The sequence below is a fragment of the Sapajus apella genome, unplaced genomic scaffold (genome assembly GCF_009761245.1).
Source record: "Sapajus apella isolate SASKATOON/1434 unplaced genomic scaffold, GSC_monkey_1.0 scaffold58, whole genome shotgun sequence".
NCBI lineage: Eukaryota > Metazoa > Chordata > Mammalia > Primates > Cebidae > Sapajus > Sapajus apella.
In genome coordinates this window covers 7,827,263-7,853,862 of record NW_022436998.1, presented here as the reverse complement: position 1 = coordinate 7,853,862, position 26,600 = coordinate 7,827,263, and the positions used below count along the sequence as shown (strand labels likewise).

At 36.0% G+C, this 26,600-nt stretch overlaps 1 protein-coding gene and 1 long non-coding RNA gene across 4 annotated transcripts in view; one reads left to right on the top strand and one right to left on the bottom strand.

Annotated features, from left to right (window-relative positions):
• Positions 1-3,616: 3,616 nt before the first annotated feature.
• The window catches only part of ATAD1 (ATPase family AAA domain containing 1), a 52,914-nt gene continuing 29,930 nt past the window's right edge, over positions 3,617-26,600 (bottom strand). For 2 of the 3 annotated variants that reach the window (XM_032245612.1, XM_032245613.1), the window contains exons 7-10: positions 22,265-22,354; positions 19,007-19,057; positions 8,508-8,641; positions 3,617-6,592 (exon numbers count right to left, since the gene is read on the bottom strand). In XM_032245612.1, coding sequence (XP_032101503.1) covers positions 6,472-6,592; positions 8,508-8,641; positions 19,007-19,057; positions 22,265-22,354 — 396 coding nt within the window. In that variant the 3' untranslated portion in view covers positions 3,617-6,471. The remainder of the gene's footprint in view (positions 6,593-8,507; positions 8,642-19,006; positions 19,058-22,264; positions 22,355-26,600) is intronic. The other variant, XM_032245614.1, reaches the window with a different exon arrangement.
• On the top strand, positions 21,499-23,483 carry LOC116528385. Its single transcript, XR_004259003.1, has 2 exons — positions 21,499-21,688; positions 23,269-23,483. It is a non-coding gene; the product is annotated as an uncharacterized LOC116528385 (long non-coding RNA).

The following is a 26,600-nucleotide window of genomic DNA, read 5'->3' as shown; positions in this document are numbered from 1 at the left end:
GGCTGAGTCTTTTCTGCCTTTAACATTGGATGTGGGCTGATCACACAACTTAAGGGCTTTGTGACTTTGTATAATTGGAGTGAGACAGCAGCAACTCTCTTGAACATTATAATTGAGACTATTTGCCCTTATTCATGTCTTTTTTTTTTTTTTAAGACGGAGTCTTGTTCTGTCATCCATACTGGAGTGCAGTGGCAGGATCTCGGCTCACCGCAACCTCTGCCTCCCAGATTCAAGCAATTTGCCTGCCTCAGCCTCCTGAGTAGCTGGGATTACAGGCACATGCCACCACGCCCAGCTAATTGTTGTATTTTTAGTAGAGACTGGGTTTTACCATGTTGGCCAGGCTGGTCTTGAACTCCTAACCTCATGATCCACCCACCTCAGCCTCCCAAAGTGCTGAGATTACAGGTGTGAGCCACCATGCCAGGCCTATTCTTATCATATTCTAAATTGTACTCTGGATGTGTAATATACATGGTCTCAGCCAAGCACTTAATGACATTTTTGGTGGTTGCTCGGTTGCTCAGGAGCCTCCTCAGCCCAGAACTTCATCACAGGTGTTTTTTTGAGATAAAGCTCCTTTGTGGTCGGGCGCGGTGGCTCACGCCTGTAATCCCAGCACTTTGGGAGGCTGAGGCGGGTGGATCACGAGGTCAACAGATCAAGACCATCCTGGCCAATATGGTGAAACCCTGTCTCTAGTAAAAATACAAAAATTGGCTGGGCGTGGTGGCGCCCGCCTGTAGTCCCGGCTACTCAGGAGGCTGCGTCAGGAGAGTTGCTTGAACCCGGGAGGCGGAGGTTGCAGTGAGCCGAGATCGCACCACTGCACTCCAGCCTGGAGCCTGGTGACGGAGCGAGACTGTCTCAGAAAAAAAAAAACCTACTTTGTTCCCTTTTCCTCAAAGGAACGGATCTTATGTTAAGTGTCCCTAAGGAGTTTCACCAGCAGGGCTGGAAGCAGTTGGGTTCTTTTCTACTAATGCAGAAAGTGTTACCTATTATCACCGAAACTTTCAGCAGCCTTCAGGCCTGCAGCTTTTTCCTGTGAGTCCCTGCTTCCCTTCTATCCTGAAGGCATCATGCAGTTTTTGCTACTGATCCTCACCTCAAATAAAACTAGTGTAAATAGCCAATTCAAAGCTGCCATTTGTAGCCCCTCTTTTTCTCCCCAGATGTTACCTGATGGCTCCTAGTGCCAATTAGTAGGACAAAGTGGTTCAGAAATGTCTATGTAAATACACGAAGATGTCAGTGTTGCTGAGGGAGTATGCCAAACTGTTTCAGGATCTTTTTCAAAGACCCTGAAAGGCATATGATATCATTTAGTCAGATGATGGCAAACCTTATATATCTATCAACATTTTTATCAAGCCACAATATTTTCCCCAATCGTCTTCCCCGCAAGAAGAAACATATCTTGGTTACTTGGGAATAGCAAGTTCATTTTCTCCTTATCCTCCTGTTTTCTATTATGTGACTTTCAGGTCTACCACTGTTTTCAATGTAACTTTCCTTATAGGCAGGAAACCAGCAAACTGGATAGGCACCAGGTCAGCCAATTCTTATGTCTAAAGTTTTAATGGCAAGGAAGCCAGAATATGCCACCCCAGAATATACTTCTTTGGCATATTTTAAATTGATTATTCTGAGAACTGCAGGCATGAATAGCTCTGAAAAGCTGTCCTTTTCTAAAGGAAATGTAAATACTATCTACCTTAGCAAGGTAAACAGAGGATGCAAGCAAAGGTTTTTCTCTGAAACCCCTTTATCTGACAAAAGACAGATAAAGCTCTGACACCTTCCTAAAACAGAGACTACCACAGCTACTCTTCTGATAGCTGTTGCCTAAGAGATTTCATTTGCAGAAGATAGCCTTTGCTCACCATGCAAAGTTGTTCACTATCCATCTAGGCAGAGATGGACAAGCCACGTAGCATTCATCAAGTGGAAATGGAGCTTATGGGATCCAAAGAAAGAGTCGCTGAAGGCCCACCCACACAAACCACATACATAAGTTGCTCATACGTCCAGCATGTCCACTTGCTATAATATTGCCCTTCACTTAGTATATACCCAACACCCAACATATTCCAGTTACAGCTTCAAGTCACCACTCCGTCATGTCAGATTTTGTTTCTCTAACAGTCTTCCCCACAATTTCCTTTGAATAAATTACCACTCCTTTTGCATTTAGTCTTGATGAATCAGTAAACCCAGCTGCTTTGCCTCAAACCATTTAAGCCAAAGTAGTTCCTGGCGAGTCCTCTCAAAGCTCTGAGACTGCCAGGGGTGATTTTTTGCCTGAATTTGCACACTCACGTCCAGACATTTAAATCTTAAATGGGCATTGTAAGCAGCTGGAGTTCATTTAATCCATGAGGAATAAAAGCAAGATTATTGAGCAATTTCTGCTTAAAAAAAACCTTTGAGGGCTAAGTTTCTATCCTAAGTCTGGTTCTTTAGCTTCCCTTTGATCTTATCCTTCAAATAAATTCTTTATTGCTTAGGTTAGCTAGATTTGGTTGCTACCAACAGAATCCTAACCGGTATTCTTTATAAATCTATGACTATGACCCAATAGATGACCCTCATCTCCCTTAGACATGACTGCAAATGATTTTGTTTTACCGGATACAACCAATCCCCTATTTGAGTTACCTTGGTCATTCTTAGAATTTCTGGAGGCTATTTTCTGCACAGTGGGGTATATACAATTGTGTTCTATTCTCAGTTCCAAATCTGCATGTCAGTAACTATTTCAATATTTTGGCTTTAATTTTTTATATATATATATATTTTTAGAGACAGGGTCTCACTATGTTACCCAGTCTGGAGTGCAATGGTGCAATCTTGGCTTACTGCAATTTCCACCTCCTGGGCTCAAGTAATCCTCTCCAGCAGCTGGGACTACAGTTGCACTTGGCATTAGTTTACAACTGAGTTGTCACAGTTCACAAACCTGTGTCCTTGATGCATACCACACCCAACACTAACATTCACTGTAACCAACTTAAAAGCACAAAAGCTAGTTTCTGAAAGTATTCTCAGCAGGTTTATAACTGTAAATATTAGACAATTACAAAAATAGACTCTCACTTCAATGTTTTAGTAATGAGACCCTATGGGCCATTAATAGTATAAACTTTACACCAATGTAACTAGGATGTTTTCTGTTTCTATTCACATTGCTAAGTGGTTTCTTTTACGTTTGATATCATCTGCACACAGCATTTGTCATATGACAATCACACTTTAATCAATTAGGTTAGAAGCCCATATTTAATAAGGTTCAAGTTCTAGTCAATATGATTTTCATGAACATCATGATTTAGGCAGAATGTTTTCCTATAGCTGTAAATAAAGAGAAATTTAGCCTTACCAAAAAAAAAAAAAAAGATTGGAGAGCTCTATCTTTGATAACTAAATCTGTAACAAATTTAATAATGAAGGCCCTGTAAAGATTTCTGTCAGCTCTAGATATAATTATTCTATTACTTTATCTGAAGCACCCAGTTGGTGCTGAAGTTTCAGTCATGCACTATATATATTCAGTATACCAGAATTCTGTTCAATATTCTGACTTCAAGAGAAGTTAAAAAGAAACATAAAATATGTATCATCCAATTTATTTTCTTTATCCAGAAGAAATCTGTTAACATTTTCCCACAATAACATAATTCCAGTAAAAAATTCCTACCAATGAGATGATGCAGCTGACATTTTTACACAAGCACAGCTTGAGACATCCTCATCTAGCATTAAACCTGTAAGTTATAGCTATTAAATAATGTTAGGTTATTATGATCCACACAGAATAGATTACCCCAACCCAGCTCTTAATATCATGAGTGCTGGGTTTACCTGCAGGTGGGGGGGTTGGCTGAGATCAAAAGGAGAGACATAGTAAAGGAGATACTGAACTGAATCAAATACTTCATTTCTAAACCATACAGAAAATGGCCTGGAAATAGCTTGAGAAACATCAGACTTATCAAAAGTCTGACAGCAATGATGCTTTTAGAGAAACATGACATAAGTGGTCCTTTCAGTATCAATCCCTGGAGTACAGGCCTAGGGATTATGGAAGTGGTTTAAGCTTGGAGAATGCTTAAAGAATGAGCCTGGTCAACAGGACATGTGCATCAGTGTGCAAAAGTGACAATATTAATATGACAGCTAAGGTTTGAGCAGCAATTCTGTGTCAGGCACTATGCTGAGTGCCTTACATGCATTATCTTATTATCCAACCCTTTAAAATAAGTGCCACTGTTGCCCCATTTTACAGATGAGAAACTGGGACTCACAGACGCATAGTTAATGGGGAGCCTGAGTTTAAACTCAGGAAGTCTGATTCTAGATCCAGTACTCTTAAGTATTACCCAAAATGAATTATCTTAGAATCCAGAATTCAACTGTGTATATGAAATGCATGTCTAAAACAGAAGGATACATGTCACATAACACTAAAAATTATTTAAAAATCAGGAAAATAGTTTCCTGAATTATTTTATGGTCTTAACATGCCTACATGAGTCATGGTTGCTGGGATTAGTATACTGCTCTTTGTTTCATGATTAAAACCACAAAAAAATTTAATAACCACTCCTAATGGACACTGTGAATTTAAGAGAAGACAAAAAGAAAGCACATGTGGCAGTATACATTACTCCTTATTTTCAATTAATAAGTCATCAGATTAAAGTTAAATGATTACTGAAATTCACATTAAAACAGAAATGACTAGATACTAGGATATGTGCTATAAAAGTATAAAAACTCCATAGCAAGATAAAGTCTAAACACAAGTTTTGAACCAAAAAAACCCAGAAAATTTGAAATTACTGAGAAAGACCAAAGATTAAATGGAGAACAACCAATAAAGAGGGACCCCTTTATTACACATTTATAAAATAATAGTATAAGGTAGTTATTCAAAATGGGACACTTTTTTTTTCATTTTTGGTATCTTGTATTCGATTTTTCCAACCTCTTCACAATCTTCTATAACTTGCTTTTTGTTATCCAGTGTTCACCTGAAACTTCCACCCCACCATTGAAAGTGCAACTGAAGAATAAACAATCTAATAGATTCTTATGAGAAACATTATCAGATAAATTAATCTAGTAACACATGAATAAAGATTGAGAGCTTTTAAAGAAATACGTAAAAGCAAAAACATATGAAGCATAATTTAATCTGATGATTCAGAAGGCACCTCAAGATTGTCTTGTGCCGATTTCCTCATGCCGCATGTCTAGGTGCCTATAACAGAATTCTGGTTAGTAATATTTTGAACAAAAAAATTTCACAAATAATTCACATCAAATGACTACAGATGGATACAATATGGGCATTTTGATATGTACATTTGTACTTGACCAGGGCACAATTTATGATATACTAAGAAAACTAAAATTAATAACAAAATGAGTATTTTTAGCACACTTAGTAACAGCTACTTCTGTTAAACTATTATTTCATTTTTGGTGACCAAATTATAATTGACCATAATTAAAGAACATATAACCTTAAAATAATTTTTAAGAAACATAGTTAGAACAGACATATGTTACATTAAATGAAGAAAGGAAAGAAATGTACATGTATTAAAGGGCACTGAGGTTTTTCAAACCCATTCTTTTGAAAGGCCTTCTAATCCACTTTCATGTAAATCAATTTGTACTTTAAAAAAAGTTTCTACTCAGTATGCTTACAGAAAGCTGAAATCAGTGTTGAACACATGAGTGCCTAACAACCATTCAATGCTGATCATTTAACCAGTATTTTTATTTCCTGACAAACATAATAATTGAGCCCATGTATATATGTAAGATGCAGAGGATCCAACTAATCAACTGCAGAAAGAAAAACATCCAACTTAAAAAAGACTGAAACAAATGACAAACGGAAATGGCTGAATCACTGTACCTTTTTGACACAACGTTAAACCTTAGTTTTACTATATATTATTTGGTACTCTGGGATTCAGTAGTTAGGGTAAAAAAAAGGTTCTGTATTCAAACATATCTACAGAATGTCAATATAAAATGTGTGGATATATACATTTAATATACACACACATACGCACACACACACAAACACGTACTCACATGTCTAGGAACCAGCACCTAACCACATCCCCATTCCTCACTAATGACCCAATGAATCATTTATGACTTTTAAGACCAGCTTAGATTCTATAAGGCTGTACAACATATGGCTAAAGAGGTCAAACACAAGCACCCAAGTTCAGGCTGGATTCAACTGTTCCTCCTCATGATTTTTGACAAACAGTAATCCCATTTATGTAAAAACTGTAACTCAATAACTTAGAATTCAGAGTATAAAACCATAAACATTAAGCTCCCTCATTGTTTAAAGAGCACTCCTTCCATTCTATTTCCACTAACTGATAAGAGGACACACCAAACTAGATCACTGAACTGTACAAATGATCTTTACTCTTAATCTAAACAAACATGTGTTAAAACATTCTGAAATGCTGCATCCTTTGATTTCTTCATCTTTTCAATCGCCCGATGCAGGTCCTGCTGTTGAACAGGCCGGATTTCATCTTCATCATGGCTAAAATGCAAACAAAACCATCAAATACTCAAATAACTTTAGAATACACCTCCCTAAAATACTTTACCAAGATTTAAAAGAGATGCATGTGGTAAAAAAAGAATTTTGTTTTCAAATGTAGAAAAGGGTATAACAATGGAATCTCTTTACCATTCAAGACCCTAAAGACAACCACAATGAACAGCTTCATATAAATTCTTCCAGGAATTATCTACTCATACAGAAATCATAAGGAATTTTTTAAAAGCACTGACTGCTAAGTAGTAGGAAGCTAAAATGACTGGCTACAATCAAAGACCTCATATCTAGAATATATGTACAGAATATTCACATAAGGTAAAAAATGTTATATAGTTTATTGAAATGGGACTATAATTCCAATTTAAAAAATCAAGTTATTCCCATAAAAAATGGAATTAAAAAGTAGCATTCCTAGCTTTATACTTACATGCATGTTTTGTTTTTTACAAATTGAGAGTAAAGTTCTTCACTATCAATAAAAGCCAACTAATCCAAATCCTCCCTACTTTAATGAGAAACAAAATTCAGAATATTATGGCTCCTTTGTAATTTAAAAACATTCAGGAAAAAGTTATGATAGCCCAAGTCCATCCAGATTTTTCATACTGAAATATAAAATTATAAAATATGAAATTCAGTATGCAATATAAAACTAGCCAGGCTTTTCATATTGAAATAAAGTTTTCAGGGCTTTGAGGCAGGAAAAAAAAAAAAAAAACAGATCTTTCATTATTAGTGCAATTTACATAAGCAAAATTTACTAACAGGTTGGTTACTTCTCCTCCTAATCTTATATTTAAGAATAAAAACCTGGCCAAGAGCTGTGGTTCATGCCAGTAATCCTAGCACTTTGGGAGGCTGAGGCAGGTCAATCATCTGAGGTCAGGAATTTAAGACCAGCCTGGTCAACATGGCGAAAACCCATCTCTACTAAAAATACAAAAATTAACCAGGTACTTATCATCCCAGCTACTTGGGAGGAAAACTGCTTGAACCCAGAGGGCAGAGGTTGTAGTGAGCCAAGATTGCACAACTTCACTCCAGCCTGGACAAAAGAGCAAAACTCCGTCTCCAAAAATAAAATAAAAGTAAAAACCTTTGGAAGGTAGATTCTGAGAGTGCACTAATGATGATGAGTCCAGAACCACTGCACACATAGCTACTGGTTGACACAGTAGCATTCACGCAGACCTTTCTACACCAAAACAGCCCCGCAAAACATGTTTCGGGAAGCTTGCTACGGCAACACACTGTAACTAAATATATGAATACCACAGGCAAGGAGTGAAAACCCTAGGAAGGGAGACCAAGAAACAAAGGGGTAAAAGTTGTTGAATTCCTTTAACAAAACCCATAGAAGTACACTGGGGTTCACCAACAATCACAGAAATTGTTAGAAGGTCCATCTGAAGGACAATATTCTGAAAAGAAATGCAGTATAACATTGGTTCTGGACAAGTGGCCTTTTAGGAAACTTCCTTAAAGGACATGGTTCACCAGAGCTCAATTATTGGAACTGGTTTCAAGTAAAATTTGCTGCAGTGATAAATGGTTTCTTTGTTTAGTAAATACATTTTCATTAACAAGTTGAGGTCTAGTCCTCAATACCTCTAACTCCCCTCACATTTACATGTGAAATTTCCATGGATCATCAGAAGAAATTCAGTTTTTTTCCTCCTTCATTCTAGACCCTTCCCACAATTCTGCCCTGCTTCATTTTTAGAACTCTGCTTTGGAAAAATGGCAATAAACAAAGTTGAGGGTGGTGGTGATCATTCAAATTGACCTTTTATTTCATAAGCAGTGTTTCTAATATAAAGCAAAATAAAAGAAACTAACCTAAAAGCTCTAAAAGGTTTTCACAAGAATTAAAAATCAAGTCAAAATAACATACCTTTCTTCTGCTGTAGAATTAACATATTCTCTAACACAGAGGAGGGCAGCATCTCGACACATCTCTTTTAGGTCACTTCCTGAAAACCCATCCGTTTCCTGGGCAACTTCTAGCAGGTCTACATGCCTGTCCACCTTAAACAAATATAAAAACATGCTTAGAAAACAAAAATAAATATATTGCAAATGACACTACCAAACACCCATTTTAAAGAAAATTAAGCATATTATAACAGCATGGGAGGAGAAATATTAAAGTATATTTAGTTTATAGAAGCTTTTTTTTAAACCATAAAAGCTTAGAAGTTAGAAATCATTTTCATTACTTGTCTTTATGATTAAGACAATTCTTACTAGATACACTGTAGAGTGATGGGGAAGAACTGACATTCAAACACTATTGGACTCACTTTGATGTCTCTCAAGAAGGTACCAAGGTGACATTTTTCTGTAATATATTCAACATACAGTACTTGGCAAACAGCCTACATCATTAACTCCAGAGTCGATTACAAACAAACAAAAAAAACCTCTTAACATTCATTTTAACGGTAATACTAGGTATTCTATTATCTCAATATGAATTTAGTACCTATACTTTTGCTCCCCAACATCAGCTTACCGTAAAGCCAACTAAATGGCTGTTCTAGCCACATAACAGACTTGAGAGAGTCTAATCACATTAAAATTATGTACAGATTAAGAAGCGAAAACACGCAAGAAAAAAACCTATGACTACTATCTAGTAATTAATTCTTATGTCTCATTTACTGGGGTAAGCACTTAATATGTATTATTCTAATTTAATCTTCTCAGAAACTATCAATTTCATTTTCAGATAAGAATCATGAGACCTGGAGGTGTAAACAAGGTCAGAGCCAGGATTTGAACACAATACAGTGAGGTCCAGCTATATTTCTCCCCTATTTAGCTCATCACTTGTCACAGCAACATTTACTTTCCCCCTCTGATGTGAAATACCACCTTATAGTTACTAAATTCCCATTTGTATTTGTATTATATTTACTAAATTCCCATTTGTATTTGTGGAAGACACAGTGTTTAAGAAAGAACAGCAATACTACACAAGGAAAAGAGATTTGAAGGTGAGACAATACTGCCAGCTCTGCAACTGAGACAGTGCTCTCTCATTCCTAGACATGAGGGTTACAGGAAGATAAAGCGTATACTTTTTGATAAAAAGAAAACTGAACCCAGAGGGCAGGAGTGCAAGCAGCAATGATAAGCAAAGCAAATGGTAAACACACAGATAAATCTAAATAAACTTTAGCTATATAAATAGTAGTAATAATCACTATTATAGTAATTATAATCATATGGGGCACAGAAACCAAGTGGAGCTAAAATGCTAAACAACAAGAACATGTAAGACAGAGGAGACATCTACATTAAGGCATTCTTTTAACAATTACAGCATTAAAAAGGGGGTACAAATATTATTAACTTAGACTTTATTTATGTATGTCAAAAAACAAAGGTACCACTAAGGAGAGAAAGAATGTCTAATTTCTGAACCAACAGACGAAGGGAGAAAAACAGAAAAAAGAATACAAGAGTAGTATTAATGAACTCAGGACTAGAGGGGGACAATAAAGTAAAGAAAATGCATAACACATGGAAAGCATTAAAATAATAATGAATGAATCCAAATTTATGAATCATCAACACAAATGCAAACAGACTAAACTGGGCTGGTAAAGGATTTTATTAAAAAAAACCCAAAATGTAGCTATTTTAGGTTTAAAATAGACATACTTATGCTGAAGGGTAAAAAAACAGACTTTGTGTTACATTTGAAATAAAAACAAAGAAAATCTAGTTACATCCGATTTTTAGTCAAAAGGCATAACTGAGAATAAAAGCCATTATAAAATGAAAAAATTTCACTAGAAAAACATAACAATTCTGTACTTGTAGACATACATGTAACATGGCATCAAAACATATACAGCAAAAATTTACATAATTACATATAAAAATGGACAAATTCACAATACTAGAAGATTTTTAACATATGTCTCATGTGCTGCCACATCAGTGAGTTGTTAGGACTGGTGACAGCACCTGTGATTTAATGTACATACATGTACATAATTTAGATATTAGTCCTTTGATGGATATAGGGTTGCAAATATTTTCGTTGTGGCTTGTTTTTTCAGTTTGCTCGTGTTATCCCGTGACATACAAGCTTTAAGTCTGATTCTAGTCAGACTTCTCTATTCTCTTTCCTTTGTAGTTTTTAATTTTTTGTGAATGCAAAACTCTTATCGCATGTCCTTAAGGAGACAAACATATACAAGAATCTATTTTTCTACTGTTTGTAAAAGAGTAGAAATAACATATACCTATACACATTTATGAGGCATCTGTTCACATATATTCACGGGATTGATACACTCTACCAACTCCTGGACAGCAGGTTACCAATGATGGTGATAGTGGGAGGTGGCCAGTGGTTGCTTAATGCTGTACTTAATTAAATAAAAAAGATATGAAACAAATGTGGAAATATATTAAAATTACCTATTAAATATGGGTAGAAGACAATAAGGCTATTTGTTTATATGTTTGAAATATGTCATACATTTAATATACTACTTTAAAAGGCTTTTCAAACTATACTCTGAGATGTTAAACATCCAACACTTCCTCCTATCTTTTGATCACTCCATTGTTGGGCCACCCTATGTTCTACCCACTCACAAATCTTGTGCCTAACAAGATGATACAGTTAGATGAACCAATCAAGTATAAGAAAACAAAGAAAAGAAGATTCCAGTCACTGGGGGAGCAAGATTTAATTAAGAGGTACCATACCCTAATGGTTAACAGAAGGCTCCATCACGTCTTTGTGTAATCCTGGGCAAGTTATTACATAACTTCTCTGGGTTTCAGTTTCCTCAGCTGTAAAATAGGACTAATATGTACTCCTTAGAGAAATGAGGATTAAATAAAACAACGTATAGCTCACCAAAATGCTTGGCACATAGCAAGCACTCTTAAAGTAGCTCATTTTGTTGTAAGATAATAGCTTTTAGATTAACCATGAAATAATGAGAACTCTTTTCAATAGGCAACTCTGAAGGCAATTCCCAAGTTAAAAAAGGTTTTGAGTATAAGCAGCAATAGCAGAATAAGTTAACAGACTTTAAAACAGCTTGAAAGAATGGCACTTACTTATGTGCAGTTGTTTATGATTATATCCACCATTAATAGTATACTTTTAAATAACATCTCTGTACTCTAAGCATTTTACATTTATAATTGTATTTCAAGACCAGCCGGGGCAACATGATGAGACCCTGATATGGTCTGGCTCTGTGTCCCCACCCAAGTCTCATGTTGAATTTAATTCCCAATATTGGGAAAAGGACCTGGTAGAAGGTGACTGATTATGGGGGAAGATTTCCCCCTTGTTCTCATGATAGTGAGTTCTCTCAAGATCTGATGGCTTAAAAAGTGTATGGCACTTCCCCCTTCACTCTCTCTTTCTCTCTCCTGCTCTGCCATGGTAATATGTGCTTGCTTCCCCTTCATGTTCCACCATGATTTTAAGCTTCCTGAGGCCTCCTAGCCATGCTTCCTGTATAGCCTATGGAACTGTGAGTCAATTAAACCTCTTTTCTTCATAAATTATCCGGTCTCAGGTAGTTCTTTACAGCAATTTGAGAATGGACTAATACAGACCCCAACTCAACAAAAAAAATTTTTTTAATTAGCTGGGTGTGTCTAGCTACTCAGGAGGCTGAGGCAGGAGGATCACATAAGCCAAAGAGTTTAAGGCTACAGTGAGCTAGGATTGTACCACTGCATTCCGGTCTGGCTAGAATGACCAGGCTGGTCAGTTAGAATGCAGGAGACCCTCAGGTCTATCTCAAAAAAAAAAAAAAAAAAAATTTCTGCTATATCATATAAAAGTAAATTCAGGAGCTACCTCTTAGTCAGACAAAATACTTTTATAGTATATAAATTTTATCAGTGCTAATTCTTTTTATACTTAAAACCTTAAGCCAAAATCACTCCATTATCTTAAAATAAACAAACCATGTTAAGGAGTACCTATCAATAAAGAATTGCAAAAGAGTAGAACACAGTATCATTTCAAAACCTTCAATCTTTTACTCAGAGAAGAACTCAAAGTCTGGAAGTTCATGTGACTTAAAAAACCCTTATTCAACTCCACAATTTATAAGCGTGACAGTGCTCCGTTTACTAAATAAATATATGTGATACTGATTTGAGGCATTTTAACAAAATTAAATGAATTTTCTTCAGATATTATAGAAGTAGAGTAAGCCTTCAGCATATAAATACCAACTAGTGGGAAATGACGAGATGTTCTCATGTCAGCAATTATCCAGAGAGCATTCACATTTTGCAACATAAAACAAATTAGAGACATACTTTGTGCTTTCATTAATAAGAAACAGAATGCTAAACATTCCCTGTATCTGCTAGGCGTGATGGCTCATGCTTGTAATCCTAGCACTCTGGGAGGCTGAGATGGGTGGATCTCTTGAGCTCAGGAGTTCTAGACCAGCCTGGGCAACATGGTGAAATCCCATTTCTACCAAAAATACAAAAAATTAGCTGGGTGTGGTGGCATGTACCTGTAGTCCCAGCTACTCATGGGGCTGAGGTGGGAGGATCACTTGAGCCCAGGAAGGCTGCAGTGAGCTGAGATCATGCAACTGCACTCCAGACTGGGTGACAAAATGGAGACCATCTCAAAAAAAAAATTTTCTCTGTATCCATGAAAAATATAATTCTAAAAGAATTTACAAAGACAGTACTGTTTAAGAAAGCAGAATACTAAATACTAAAATTTAGAGACATGCATAATTTCTTCTTTCTCTTATTTTATTATTTTTTTTAGAGGCAGGGTCTTGCTGCCTTGCCACCCAGGCTGAAATGCATTTACTTTACCAGTGGTGCATTTACTGCAGCCTTGAACTTCTGAGCTCAAGTGATTCACCTGCCTCAGCCTCCTGAGTAGCCAGGCACACCCAATTTTTAAAATTTCTTTGTAGAGATGAGGTCTCCTCATGTTGTCCAGACCTGTCTCAAACTCCTGGCCTCAAGTGATCTTCCCACCATGGCCTTCTGAAGTGTTAGGATTACAGGCATGAGTCACCATGCCCAGCACTGACATGAGTAACTTCTTAAGTTTACATGTGAAAACTTAATAACCTGTGTAAATTATGGCTATGTTACAAAAAAAGGGGTTTAAATTTCATCACTTGTATTCACATTAATCAGCTATATGTAAATCATCTGCATCTTCTCCAGCTACACTAGACCATATTATATTTCAAAACTGTCATAAACTTCTAGTCATGCAGTAGGATCCTTCATTAAAATGGTTTAAATTAAATAACTGCATTGGTTAACTTGAATTCTGCAAAACTGTCAGTAACTACCTTCTAATATCTGTTAAACTTCTAGCCATACCAGAGCCGTCTTAATTCAATAGAACTTGTTAACTATCCCCTTTATTTTCTTCTCTAAACTTTTCACCAGTGTGAAAGTTAAAGGTTTACCAACTGTGTTTTATCTAAACAGCACTACAACTACACAATGTTTTTTTTGAGACAGAGTCTCACTGTTGCCCAGGCTGGAGTATAGTGGTACAACCTTGGCTCACTGCGACCTCTGCCTCTTGGGTTCAAGCGATTTTACTGCCTCAGTCTCCCGAGTAACTGGGATTACAGACACCCACCACCATGCCCAGCAAGTTTTTTTATATTTTCAGTAGAGAAAGGGTTTCACCATGTTGGCCAGGCTGGTTTTGAACTCTTGACCTCTGGTGCCTTGGCCTCCCAAAGTGCCAGGATTACACAATGTTTCTATGAAAGAGTTATCGAAAATTCAATTAAAAGGCAAAATATAAGTTACTGATTTCTTATCTAGAAACAAAGTTCCTTACCTAAAAACATGGAGGATTTTAGGAATTTCTCTGAAACTATACATATTTCATGTACATAATGTAGTTTTCTTAGAAAAGACTACTTTTATCTCATTCTTAAAGGGCTCTATGACATGCTCCCCGCCACAAATGATTCATAACCACTAATTTAATCTTTGTAATTTTCTAGGTTCTTTAAACTTTTGCATACACTATAAGTTATTTTGATATATTTTAAGAAAATAGGCCTAGAATGGTGATTCCTGCCTATAATCCTAGCACTTAGGGAGGCCAGGACAGGAGGATAGCTTGAGGCCAGGAGTTCAAGACCTGCCTGGGTAACAGAGAGAGATCCTTTCTCTACAAAAAAAATTTTAAAAACACAACTAGCTGGGCATGGTAGAGCATGCCTATCGTCCTAGCTACTTGGGAAGCTGAGGTGGAAGGGTCACTTGAGCCCAAGAGGTCAAGGTTGCAGTGCACTATGATCACACCACAGCACTTCAGCCTGGGTAATACAGTGAGATCCTAAAAAAAACTCACACTAAACAGAGAACAAAGTAAGATCCTATCTCTCTCTCTCTCTAATTTCCATGGAACACTGCTTGCTAAGATACCCTATCTCTTTAAAAAATAAATAAAATACCTATAAACTCAGCACTTTGGGAGGCCAAGGTGGGCAGATCACCTGAGGTTCAGAGTTTGAGGCCAGGCTGACCAACACATGGAGAAACTCTGTCTCTACTAAAAATATAAAAATTAGTCAGGCGTGGTGGCACATGCCTGTAATCCCAGCTACTTGGGAGGCTGACGGAGGAGAATCGCTTGAATCCAGGAAGTGGAGGTTGAGGTTAGCCAAGATCGTGCCACTGCACTCCAGCCTGGGCAACAAGAGTGAAACTCCGTCTCAAAACAAAATAAAAAATATAAACAAACAAATAAATCATTAGAACACTACTGAAAAACACAAAAGTAAACAACTCAGAAAGACATATATGACTTTGGGCAGAAAAGTTCAACATCAAAAAGATTCTCTTATAATGAGAATTCACCAGAAACACCAGATATTAAAACTTAAAAAGCCTCAATAATTAAAACAGTATGATACTGGTGCATAAAGACACAAAAGACAAAGACCTGAATTTAAACTCCAGAAACACAGCCAATACATATGAGAATTTGATAAAAGTGGCATCTCTAGTGAGGAAAAAAAATGGGCCAGGCATGATGGTTCATGCCTGTAATCCCAGTATTATGGGAGGCTGAGGCATGTGGATCACTTGAGCTCAGTACTTTGACACCAGCCTGGCCAACATGGTGAAACCCTATCTCTGCTAAAAAATACAAAATTTAGCCGGGTGTGGTGGCGTGTGCCTGTAATCTCAGCTACTCGGGAAGCTGAGGCATGAGAATCATTTGAACCTGGAAGGCAGAGGTTGCAGTGACCCAAGATCATGCCACTGCACTGCAGCTTGGGTGACAAAACAAGACTGTCACACACACAAAAAAATGGTGTTGGGACAACTAGGTATCCATCTAGAAAAACAAAACCAAAGCTGGATTCATATTGCATATCATCTATCTAGATAAGCTCCAACTATGTTAAAGATTTAAACATAGTCCTGTGTCTCCTCCCCACCAACCTGAACCTCATCTGGTCTCTTGATCCAACTACCAATTTCAGAGGAACAACTCCTCCTCTGCAATCAGCAAAACCCAGACTGTGGACAAATTCAGGACAAACTCAACCTAGTTTCTTCAGTAAATAATTTTAAAAGGGTGGGCCGGGGGGAGGAAGCAAGATGAGGAAGGAACCTATAACCTAAAAATTAAAAGAAACATAAAAACTATCAAATAACTGCAAATTAGGAAATTTATATGGATCTTGAGTCAAACAAATACATGGTTAAAAAAATAAAGACATTTAGAAAGAGATAATCAGAGACTTGTACATAGACTAATGAAAATAATGACTTATTCTCAATTGTTTGATAAGTATAACATGGCAATGAGGCTAGGTTAAAAATAAAAGAATCCTTTTAGAGATAAAACTAAAATATTTACAGATGAGATATCATGAAAAAATATAGGAAGTGTGGAAGTAGGACATGGCTGGAGAAGAATTAGCCATGGATTTATAGTGATTCAAGGAAGGAGGGAAATCATACAAATACAAGTATTTTGATAAAAGTAGCATCTCTACTAAGGCCTATTCACTATCAGAATCTATTTGATTCATTAGCTTATGCAGTGAGTTCTAACAGTGATTTACATATCAAGTTTGGGATAAAGAAGAATACCATGTTATTCAATTATATGTAGTTATTGAGTTTTGGGAAAATAGGTAGCAAGAGCTTAGAAAGTGTGGAAAATTCTTTTATAAACTTAAGAGTGGGAAAGGCCTTTAAATTTATATTCAAAATCCAGAAGCCATAAAGGGGGTGAAGAAAACCCCAATAAAATAAAAAAACTATATTCTCCAATCATACCAAGGGTAAATCTCCATAATACACAAGAATTCTTACAGATTTATTATAAAAAGGAGTACTACAATAGGAAAATGGACAATATATATGAATGCACAGTTCACAGAAAAAAAATTCTAATGGTTCTTAAACATACAATATTCATTGCAAATTAAAGAATGCAAATTAAAACTTTAATGAGAGAACCATTTTTGGTCAGGTGCAGTGGCTCATGTGTGTAATTCCAGCCTTGGGAGGCCAAGGCAGGATGATTGCTTGAGTCCAGGATTCAACACTAGCCTGGGCAACCCAGTAAGATCCCATGAAAAATGAATGAATGAATGAATGAATGAGCCAGGCTTAGTGGTACATTCCTAGTCCTAGCTACTTGGGAGGGTGAGGCAGGAGGTTTCCTTGGGCCTAGGAGTTTGAGGCTGCAGTGAGCACTGATCACACCACTGCACTCTAGGCTAGGCAACAGAGAGAGATGCTATCTCCAAAAAAAAAAAAAACAACAACAAAGAGATAACCATTTTCTACCTATCATGTTGGCATGAAGTTCCATAACATTCTGTTGGCAAGACTTTAGGAAAAGAGGCACTCTTTATTACAGGAATATAAGTAAACCAGTTGGCAATAGCTACCAAAATTATAAACACTCTAATTTTTGATCTAGCAATTCCAATCCTGGATAATTCACTCTACTAATATTCCTGCACACGTATGAAATGACATACACACAAGGTTATTAAATACAGCATTTTTGTAACAGTGAAAGACCAGAATCAATCCAAATGTCCTTCAATATGGCATTGATTAACTAAATTACACAATGTCCACGCAATGGAATCCTATGGTAGTGCAAAAACAGAGACAATAGAATAAGGAAACTAGATGCTAATATGGAAAGATCTCATAGACAAGTAAAAAAAAGCAATGCATAGAACAGTGTGCATGTTTTATTAATATTTCATGTAAAAAATAAATAAAAGAGAAATCACATATGAGGCCAGGAGACTGAGACCAGCCTGGCCAAAATGGTGAAACCCCATTTCTACTAAAAATACAAAAATTAGCTGGGTGTGGTAACACATGCCTATAATCCTGGCTACTTTAGAGGCTGAGGCACGAATATCACTTGAACCTGGAGGCAGAGGTTGCAGTGAGCCAAGATTACGCCACTGCAATCCAGCCTGGGCTACAGAGTAAGACTCTGCTTCAAAAAAAAAAAAGAAAAGAAAAAAGAAAGAAAGAAAGAAATATATACAGGTAAATATGAGGGAAGAAGATTTTTCTCTGTATATTGTTAAATATACTATTTTAATTTTTAAACCATGTGACCATATTAACCCATTTAAAGAAATCCTTAAACACAAAAGCTATTGAAGATTTTGATTAATCATAACTTCTTAAATTTAAACTTCAAAAAATATTGCAATTTTCAGGACCACAGGAAAGGTTAAAATATGCAATTAAGTAAAAATCAACAACAACAAAATCTGTAGAAAAACAAATGTATCTTACATAAAATCAGAGAATAGTCTGAAAATATCAGAGCATTTTAATGTACAGATACAAAAATGCATCGCTCTAAAAACATATGAAAAGTATCTTTAACTCAAATATACCATAGTTACTGAGTTACATAAGCAACCAAGAGGATTCAGGTCAAGTTGAAAGGTATATCAGTGCCCCGACCTTTTTGGCATCAGGAACCAATTTCGTGGAAAATGATTTTTCCACAGACCCAGAGAAGTGGAGAAGAAGGGCATGGCTTTGGGATGACTCAAGTGCATTACATTTATCATTAGATTCTCATAAGAAGCGAGCAACTTAGATCCCTCACATACACAGTTCACAATAGGATTTGCGCTCCTATGAGAATCTAGTGCCACTGCTGATGTGAAAGGAAGTGGAGCTCTAGCCCACAGCTCACCTCCTGCTGTGCGGCCCAGTTTCTAACAGGCCATGGACCAGTACCAGTCTGTGGCTGCAGGGGCTGGGGAACGTGGGGTATATCATTCTCAGATTCCTTCCTCATTTTTCTCTAAAATAACTTTATGAACATCATATTTATAGGATGGGGAAAAATTGTAATCTTCTACTTACATTTTCATTTTTCAAGATGAGTTTCAGGATTGCTTCTCTCTGTTTTAAAGCCTAAAAGCAGGATAATTTCCAGTTAATAGATCTTTTTTTAAAAAAAGATCAATTAGTGTTCCTAATATTTTGTCCCTTCTAAAATATCTCTCAGTACTTACAGGAAATGACAGAAACTCTGATGAGGTCAAAGCAAGGTCTAGATTCAAGACTGTAGAGTAATTATTTGTGGTTTTCCTACTGAACTGTATCTTCTTACTGTTTATCCCCAGTGCCTAGTACAATGTCTGGGAAATAACACATCTTTAATCTTTAATAACTAAATGAATATTTATGACTATAATGTCTTTCCTCTATAGTTTAGCAATCTTTATTATTTCCCCTTCATGTAGGAAACTCTTAAAAACTCATCACTACCATAAAATTTATATGAATAATTCAAAGAGATGGCAACAGTAACCTCTGAGTTCCTCCATTTCAACATATAACTTTTGACCACTAACTTATATTAGTGAATTTTTATTTAGTGCTGATGATATATTTGTTTACATGTTTGTATGCTTTTCCCCCAGTGACAATTCCTATTTTTACATTATACAATAAATACAAACCACATTTAGCTCCTTTTAAAGAATCCCACAGCTATATAGTCAATATAGATGCTTTTTAAAACTATCATGGCTGAACTTATCCCTATTCCCACAAACACTGACAAAACAGAGCTACTTACAATGACTACCACATCGAATTACCTAAAAAACAAACCAAATCCTGTTCTTTCAGTAATTCAAGTGTGTTAAGTAGGAAGGTTAATTTGATATGTTGTGTGATCACCAATAAATACTTTTTGTTAAACATTTCACTTGGAGAAAAGTTTTAAGATTAACCATACACTTTGACATCGTAGTTACATAAGAAAAAAAAACTAACCTATAATGTGTGTGTGTTCACTAAAAATGGAATAAAAAGGAGTTTACAAAGTTTCTACTTCTATGTTAACACTATACAAATTTATAATAAATTTGATAAAACCTGTTACAACCCATTTTGATTACTCACACGATATATTAAATTTACAACTTTAATACTGGCTACTTTCCATGTTAGTGTATCTGATGTTCTATTCTACTGTACATCAAAAACCTTAGCTGGCCAGGCACAGTGGCTTATGCCAGTAATCCTAACACTTTAGGAGGCCAAGGTGGGAGGATCCCTTGAGGCCAGGAGTTGAGACTAGCCTGAGCAACATAGTGAGACCCCCATTTATAAAAAAATTCAAAAATTCGCCAAATGTGGTGGTACACGTCTACAGTCCTAACTACTCAGGAGGCTGAGATGGAAATACTGTTTGAGCCCAAGAGTCAAGGCTACAGCGGGCTACAATTGTACTGCTAACAGAGCAAGACTCTGTCTTTAAAAATAAAAATAAAAAAACCTTAATTGTCCATTGTACTATTGGCTTAGTGACAGAGATTCTATAAATAATCTTCAGAACCAATGAGGTAAACAAATTTTTGAAAAATGTTCTGATATCTTGCTTACAAAATAAAATCAAAATTCTTGTACAAAGCACATAAAGTTCACCTAAACCTAGAAGCAGTCTACCTTTCCAGCCTCCTCTCCATCTATATTCCTTGGTGCTCTCATCAAACTAACCCTAGAACCCACCACTAAACAGGGTTTCCACAACTTCTTGCCTGTGTTCATTCTGGCAGAAAAGCCCTCCCTTGTCTCATATGCCTGTCAAATTCCCACCATCCTTCAAGGTCCAGCAGGATTCTATAAATTCCATGGACTTCCCTGACAGAATATTAGTTTTCGTCATCTCAGACTCTCATGGCTCTTTAAACATACCTTAATAAAGCATATTTTACATTGTTTATTTCTGTGTCTGCCTCTTCAAAACAAGTTCTTTGAGGACCAGGCCCATGTTCCATTCACCAGACCCTAGCAGGTGTCCAACACATATTAATGCTCAATAAGTATTAGTCATACTAGGCTGGGCAGTGGCTCATGCCTGTAACCCCAGCACTTTGGGAGGCTGAGGCAGGCAGATCACTTGAGGTCAGGAGTTCAAGACCAGCCTGGCCAACACGGTGAAACCCTGTCTCTACTAATAATATAAAAATTAGTTGGACATGGTGGTGGGCACCTATAATCCCAGTTTATTGGGAGGCGAGGAAGGCAAGGGAGCCAAATCGCTTGAACTTGGGAGGCAGAGATTGCAATAAGCCAAAATCACACCACTGCACTCCAGCCTGGGCAACAGAGCAAGATTCTGTCTCCAAAAAAAAAAAAAAAAAAAAAATCAGTCATACTAAATAAATTTTATAGTCTCCTACAGGTTTTAAAATCTTCATTGGGTAAATTTTCCAAGAATATGCACATACTTAACCACTTTATTAAAGTTGTAGCTATAGTAAAGAGTTGATCAGAGTAATTTTATAGAGGCCATAACTATCAAGTTTACTAACAAAAACCAATCTGAGAAATTACAGACTATAAATGGGACAAATGATTTTTAGCCAGATTAAAAATGGAATTACAGTAAGTCCCTCTAAATGGCAACACATGTAACATGCTGATTGTATGGAACATATTTTCTACTAATAAAACCTGTTCTTTCTTTTGCAATCTGAAGGCAGACAGAATTCAAGATCTCAAGATCTGTGCAAAAATTATAATGTACTGGTAAGTCATAATCATATACTAGAGGGTACTTCTTAACTAACAAAAAATGCTAGAAAGAAGGCAGAACTAGTTTAACACCATCTAAACATCTGCATTCTTATAAACTATGATATCCACTGGAATCATTAATCCTAGCAGGGATGCACTGACTACATCTGTAAATAATCAATCAAATAAATCCCAGTTGTTCTTCATGCCAGGCGTTCTAAACAGAACAATTCTTTAAGCCAAATTTCTCCAATTTTATTCTATGCTAAACTCAAACTATAATTTAGATTGTCTTATGTATCTTCCTATATAGATAACTTCCTACATCCTAAAGTAAATCACTAAAATAGCCAAGCAAACTTGAGGTAACTACATATATACTTTGAAGAGAAGCAAGTAACACTAATCTTAAGATAGAAATAAGAAAGAGTGGAAAGGACAAAGCAGCAACCATCAGGGTGTCTGCCCCATTCCTTCCTTGTCATAAATAAGTCCTATATAACAAAATATTTGTTCTTAAAATTAAAGGTAAAGACCTATAAAAAGGTGAATATTTAACTCTTCATAATATCAATCAAGACCACCTACAGGCTGGTTGATATGAAATCTTGTAGGCATTCTTCTCATTATAGCCGAGTCAAGGTCCTGAGGACGATTGGTAGCTCCCATTACTATGACCTAAGTATATAAAGAAAACAGAAGGTATTAAATATATCAATTATACTGCTTTGAGAATGTTATTACTAGAGCTTGGTTTAAAAAATTAAGTGGTATTTTAACTAAATCCTTTGTAAGAAATCTGATTTTAATTCACTATTATTCAACTATTTATATGTAAAAATTGAAGTTAATCCTAAATAGATCAAATAACAGCAAAACTGGAAAACTAATGCATTTCATTTGATGTCTTTCTAGTAATTAAAATATGTAATGTTCAGTTGCAAATAGCTACTCAGGAATTACAAAAATTTGCTTTTAAAAAAATATTGTATTTTGCAATATATGTTTGCTTAATGAATATATGCTGAATGACTGAAAGCCATTATTTTATAGCTTGGGTATACAGTTTGGAAGTGTGGGGGGACAGTTCAAGTCCTTAAATAATAATATTATGGAAAGAATCATTTCCCCTTAAGTCTGAAGATTATGGTAACTGTAATAGATATTGTGTACTTTTTCTCTATATTTCACATCATCATCTCATGGTACTATCAGCACTTCAGGTGATATCCTTTCAATGCTAAATAAAATCTCAAGTAATCAAACTTTAAAGATAACAGAGTATAAGCAAACATCAAAATGCTGGGAAGAATTCTTTTTAAAAATGCTGGCAGTCCTGCCAACTTCTGGGTCTATGTCACTTACTTATAAAGGATGTAGAGATTTTAAAAAAAAAAAGGAACTCTAAAAATAAACATAAATATAAATAAAGATACATAAAACAAGATAATTTCTGAAGGACATCAATATTACCTTTACTGTTGATACTTCAGTATAACCCAGTAACAATACACATCTGCTATCCAAAATGAAATTTAATGGTATTCCATGGAAACACATTACTCTAACATCATCTTATTTCTCCCTAACAGGTTTTACATTTCTGAAATAATTCAAATCTTATATTCTACCTCTACTCTATATTGAATGACATTCAGGAGCCTCAAAGCCCAATTACTTTCAATTAACTGTGAGAGTTTGCCACCTAGAGGAAGAAAATATAAACATGTTTGAAAAATAGTTTCACCACACAGCATAGTTTGTATTTGTGTTAAGTGGTCCTAAAATCAAAATATTAATGTTCATACCTATTTTTCTTTTTTTTCTTTTTTTTTTTTTCTTTTTTTGTAGACAGGGTCTTGCTCTGTCTCCCAGGTAGAAGTGCAGTGTTGCCCTTATAGCTCACTATAGCCTCAATCTCATGGGGTTAAGCAATCCTCCTGCCTCAGCCTTCTGAGTAGTTGGGGACTACAGGCACATACCACTGTGCCTGGCTAATTTTTCTGTCTTTAGTAAGATGAGGTTTCACCATATTGCCTATGCTGGTCTGAAACCTCTGGGCTCAAGAGATCCTCCCGCCTTGGCCTTCCAAAGTGCAGGGATTACAAATGTGAAACATTATGCCCATCCTCTTTATTGACTTTCTACAACTCAATAAAATTAATAAAAAAGAAAAAATTTCTTCCAAATTTAAAACAAACCTTAAAAGTAAGCGAATGAACTAAATATTTAAGATAATGAATACGGAAAAAAAAACCACAAAAGGCATTGTGGTTGAGTCAATATTTGGGGGAAAAAAAAAAGGAAAATGGAAAACATTTGAAAAAATATAGAACAAAACAAAACAAAACTGAAAAACCAGTACAGAGGATGAAACGCTAGAAAACAGAATCAAGGAATCCAAATAAAACTAGCAAAATATGGTCTATTGAGTATGTATAACAGATACTCATGATGAAAAAGCAACAGTGATTGAAATCACTTGTAGTTTCACATAAAGAAGCAAATTTTAAGGAGTGATTTTCAGCAAAACCAGAACTTTTACATATATATTAATTCTGTTTAATACAAATGAGCTACAATTTAAAACAGGAAGTGACAGTAATTTTTTACTACTTAAGCAACAAAATCAATGCTCCTTTTAGGTATTAGTTGTTCAAACGTTATTTTGAGATGGAGTCTCGCTCTGTTGCCAAGGCTGGAGTGCAATGGTATAATCTAGGCTCACTGCAACCTCCACCCTCCCGGGTTCAAGTGATTCTCCTGCCTCAGCCCTCCTGAGCAGCTGGGATTACAGGCAACTGCCACCATGCCTAGCTAATTTTTTGTTTTTTTTTTTTTTTGGTGAGACTGGGTTTCACCAGGTTGACCAGGCTGGTCTCAAACTCCTGACCTCAGGTGATCCACCCGCCTCAGCCTTTTAAAGTGCTGGGATTACAGGCATGAGCCACTGCACTCAGCCAGTTGTTCCAACTTTTAAGAAATCTTTATTTTCTGTTCCTGCATTCATTTGCTAAAAATAATGGACTTGAGCTTCATCTGGAGGAGGGAGAGGATCAGGAAAAATAACTAAAGGGTACTAGGCTTAATATCTGGGTATGAAATAATCTGTACAACAAAACCCCAAGACACAAGTTCATCTATGTAACAAATGTGAACATGTACCCCTGGATTTAAAATAAAACTTTAAAAAAGAATCTTTAAAACAAAACGTGAAGATAATTTTTTATCATTTCACATTTAAAATAATCAAACCTAAATTTATATCTCAAAACTTTATCAATGAATACCCTAAAAACACTATCTTTTTATGTCTCATGTCTCTCAAGATGAAGAATATGTCATCAATTACTAAGGTTTCCAGAAACAGTGATGGGTTTCACTGGGCCATTCTCTATTTCTGTTTCCTTGGTGACCATATCATATTACAAGAAAGCTAGCTAGGGTACTGGGCTCTATCCATAATCATAGAAAAGACAATTCTAGAGAAGAGCTAACTGGTTCACATGCAAGTAGAACATGTTTAAAATAATTACTCAAAATTAATAATATCAACTTTAACCTCCCCCCCAAATAAAAGTTAAAAAGTTACTGCAGTTTAATAAAACAGCAGCATCTTCGTTTGCTCTCTCAACTCAAAACTCATCATAATAAAAACAGTAATTGCTATTAGCGCAGTAAGGAATTTTGGTTCTGAGAACTCTGTTGCAAGTTATGCTGTACCAGAATCATACTGTGGAGCTCTGGAGGAAGTGGCTCTGGAGAATACTTCATCCAATTGCCTCTATATCACCTGCTGAAAATAGTTGAACACCAAGCTCTGACAGGGTATGTAATATTAAGATATTTTCTCTTACATGGGCCAACTATCCAATTGTCTAAATGCTCTAAGTATTATTTCTCAGGCGGAATAGTTTTTGGCAACCTGTACATGAGTCCCATTGATAAACCCCACAGCTTTATAAAAACCAATTATTAATGGGAAATGTTTCTATTAATGTTACCTAAATTTATCTATGTTATACTTTCTTCTCCAACCATTCCAGAAAAGCTAAAGGCTGTATTCCTCATAATAAAACTACGTTTTCACAAACACAATATAGAAGGAGGACATGAGACTTAATTTTCTTCTTGAGAATGATGTTCAGACTTTGACTTATGGTAATGTGGTGGGGTTAAGAGATCCTTAAACCCCATGAACACAAAAAATAAAATATTTAAAAGACTCAACTAAATTAACCGACAATTTTGCAAAGAACTAAAGGAATTAAGCTAAGGTTGGCAATAGGGCCTATGCACTTAACTCAGATTAATTCCTCAAAACAATTCTGAGGTAGGTACTATTCTTCCCTTTTTATAAATATTGTTCCCTCTATACAGATACAGGGTGATTATAAAATTTGGCCAAGGTCACACAGCTAGTTGATGCCAGGGTTCTGATTTTCTAATCCAATTAGAAACATGAGTAATAAGCAAGAACCTATCAAAACTGACTTGGTAGATTTGAAAAACAATCTAGAAAAATTTCTAAAACTGAAAAATATAATACTTGAAATAATAAGCTCAATGAAAGAGTCAGATAGCAGAAGAGCTTCAAATGAACCAGAAGAAAGGAAAATAAATTATCCAGGACACAGCACAAAAAGACAGAAAATATGAAAGACACGTTAAAAAAGACATGAAATAGGTCAGGCATGGTGGCTCAGCCTGTAATGCCAGCACTATGGGAGGCCAAAGTGGGCAGGCTGTTTGAGCTCAGGAGTTCGAGATCAGGCTGGCCAACATAGTGAAAGCCGTCTCTACTAAAATTACAAAAATTAGCCAGGTGTGGTGGTGCACATCTGTAACCCCAGCTACTTGAGACTGAAGCAGGAGAACTGCTTGAACCTGGAGAGCAGAGGTTGCAGTGAACCAAGATCATGCC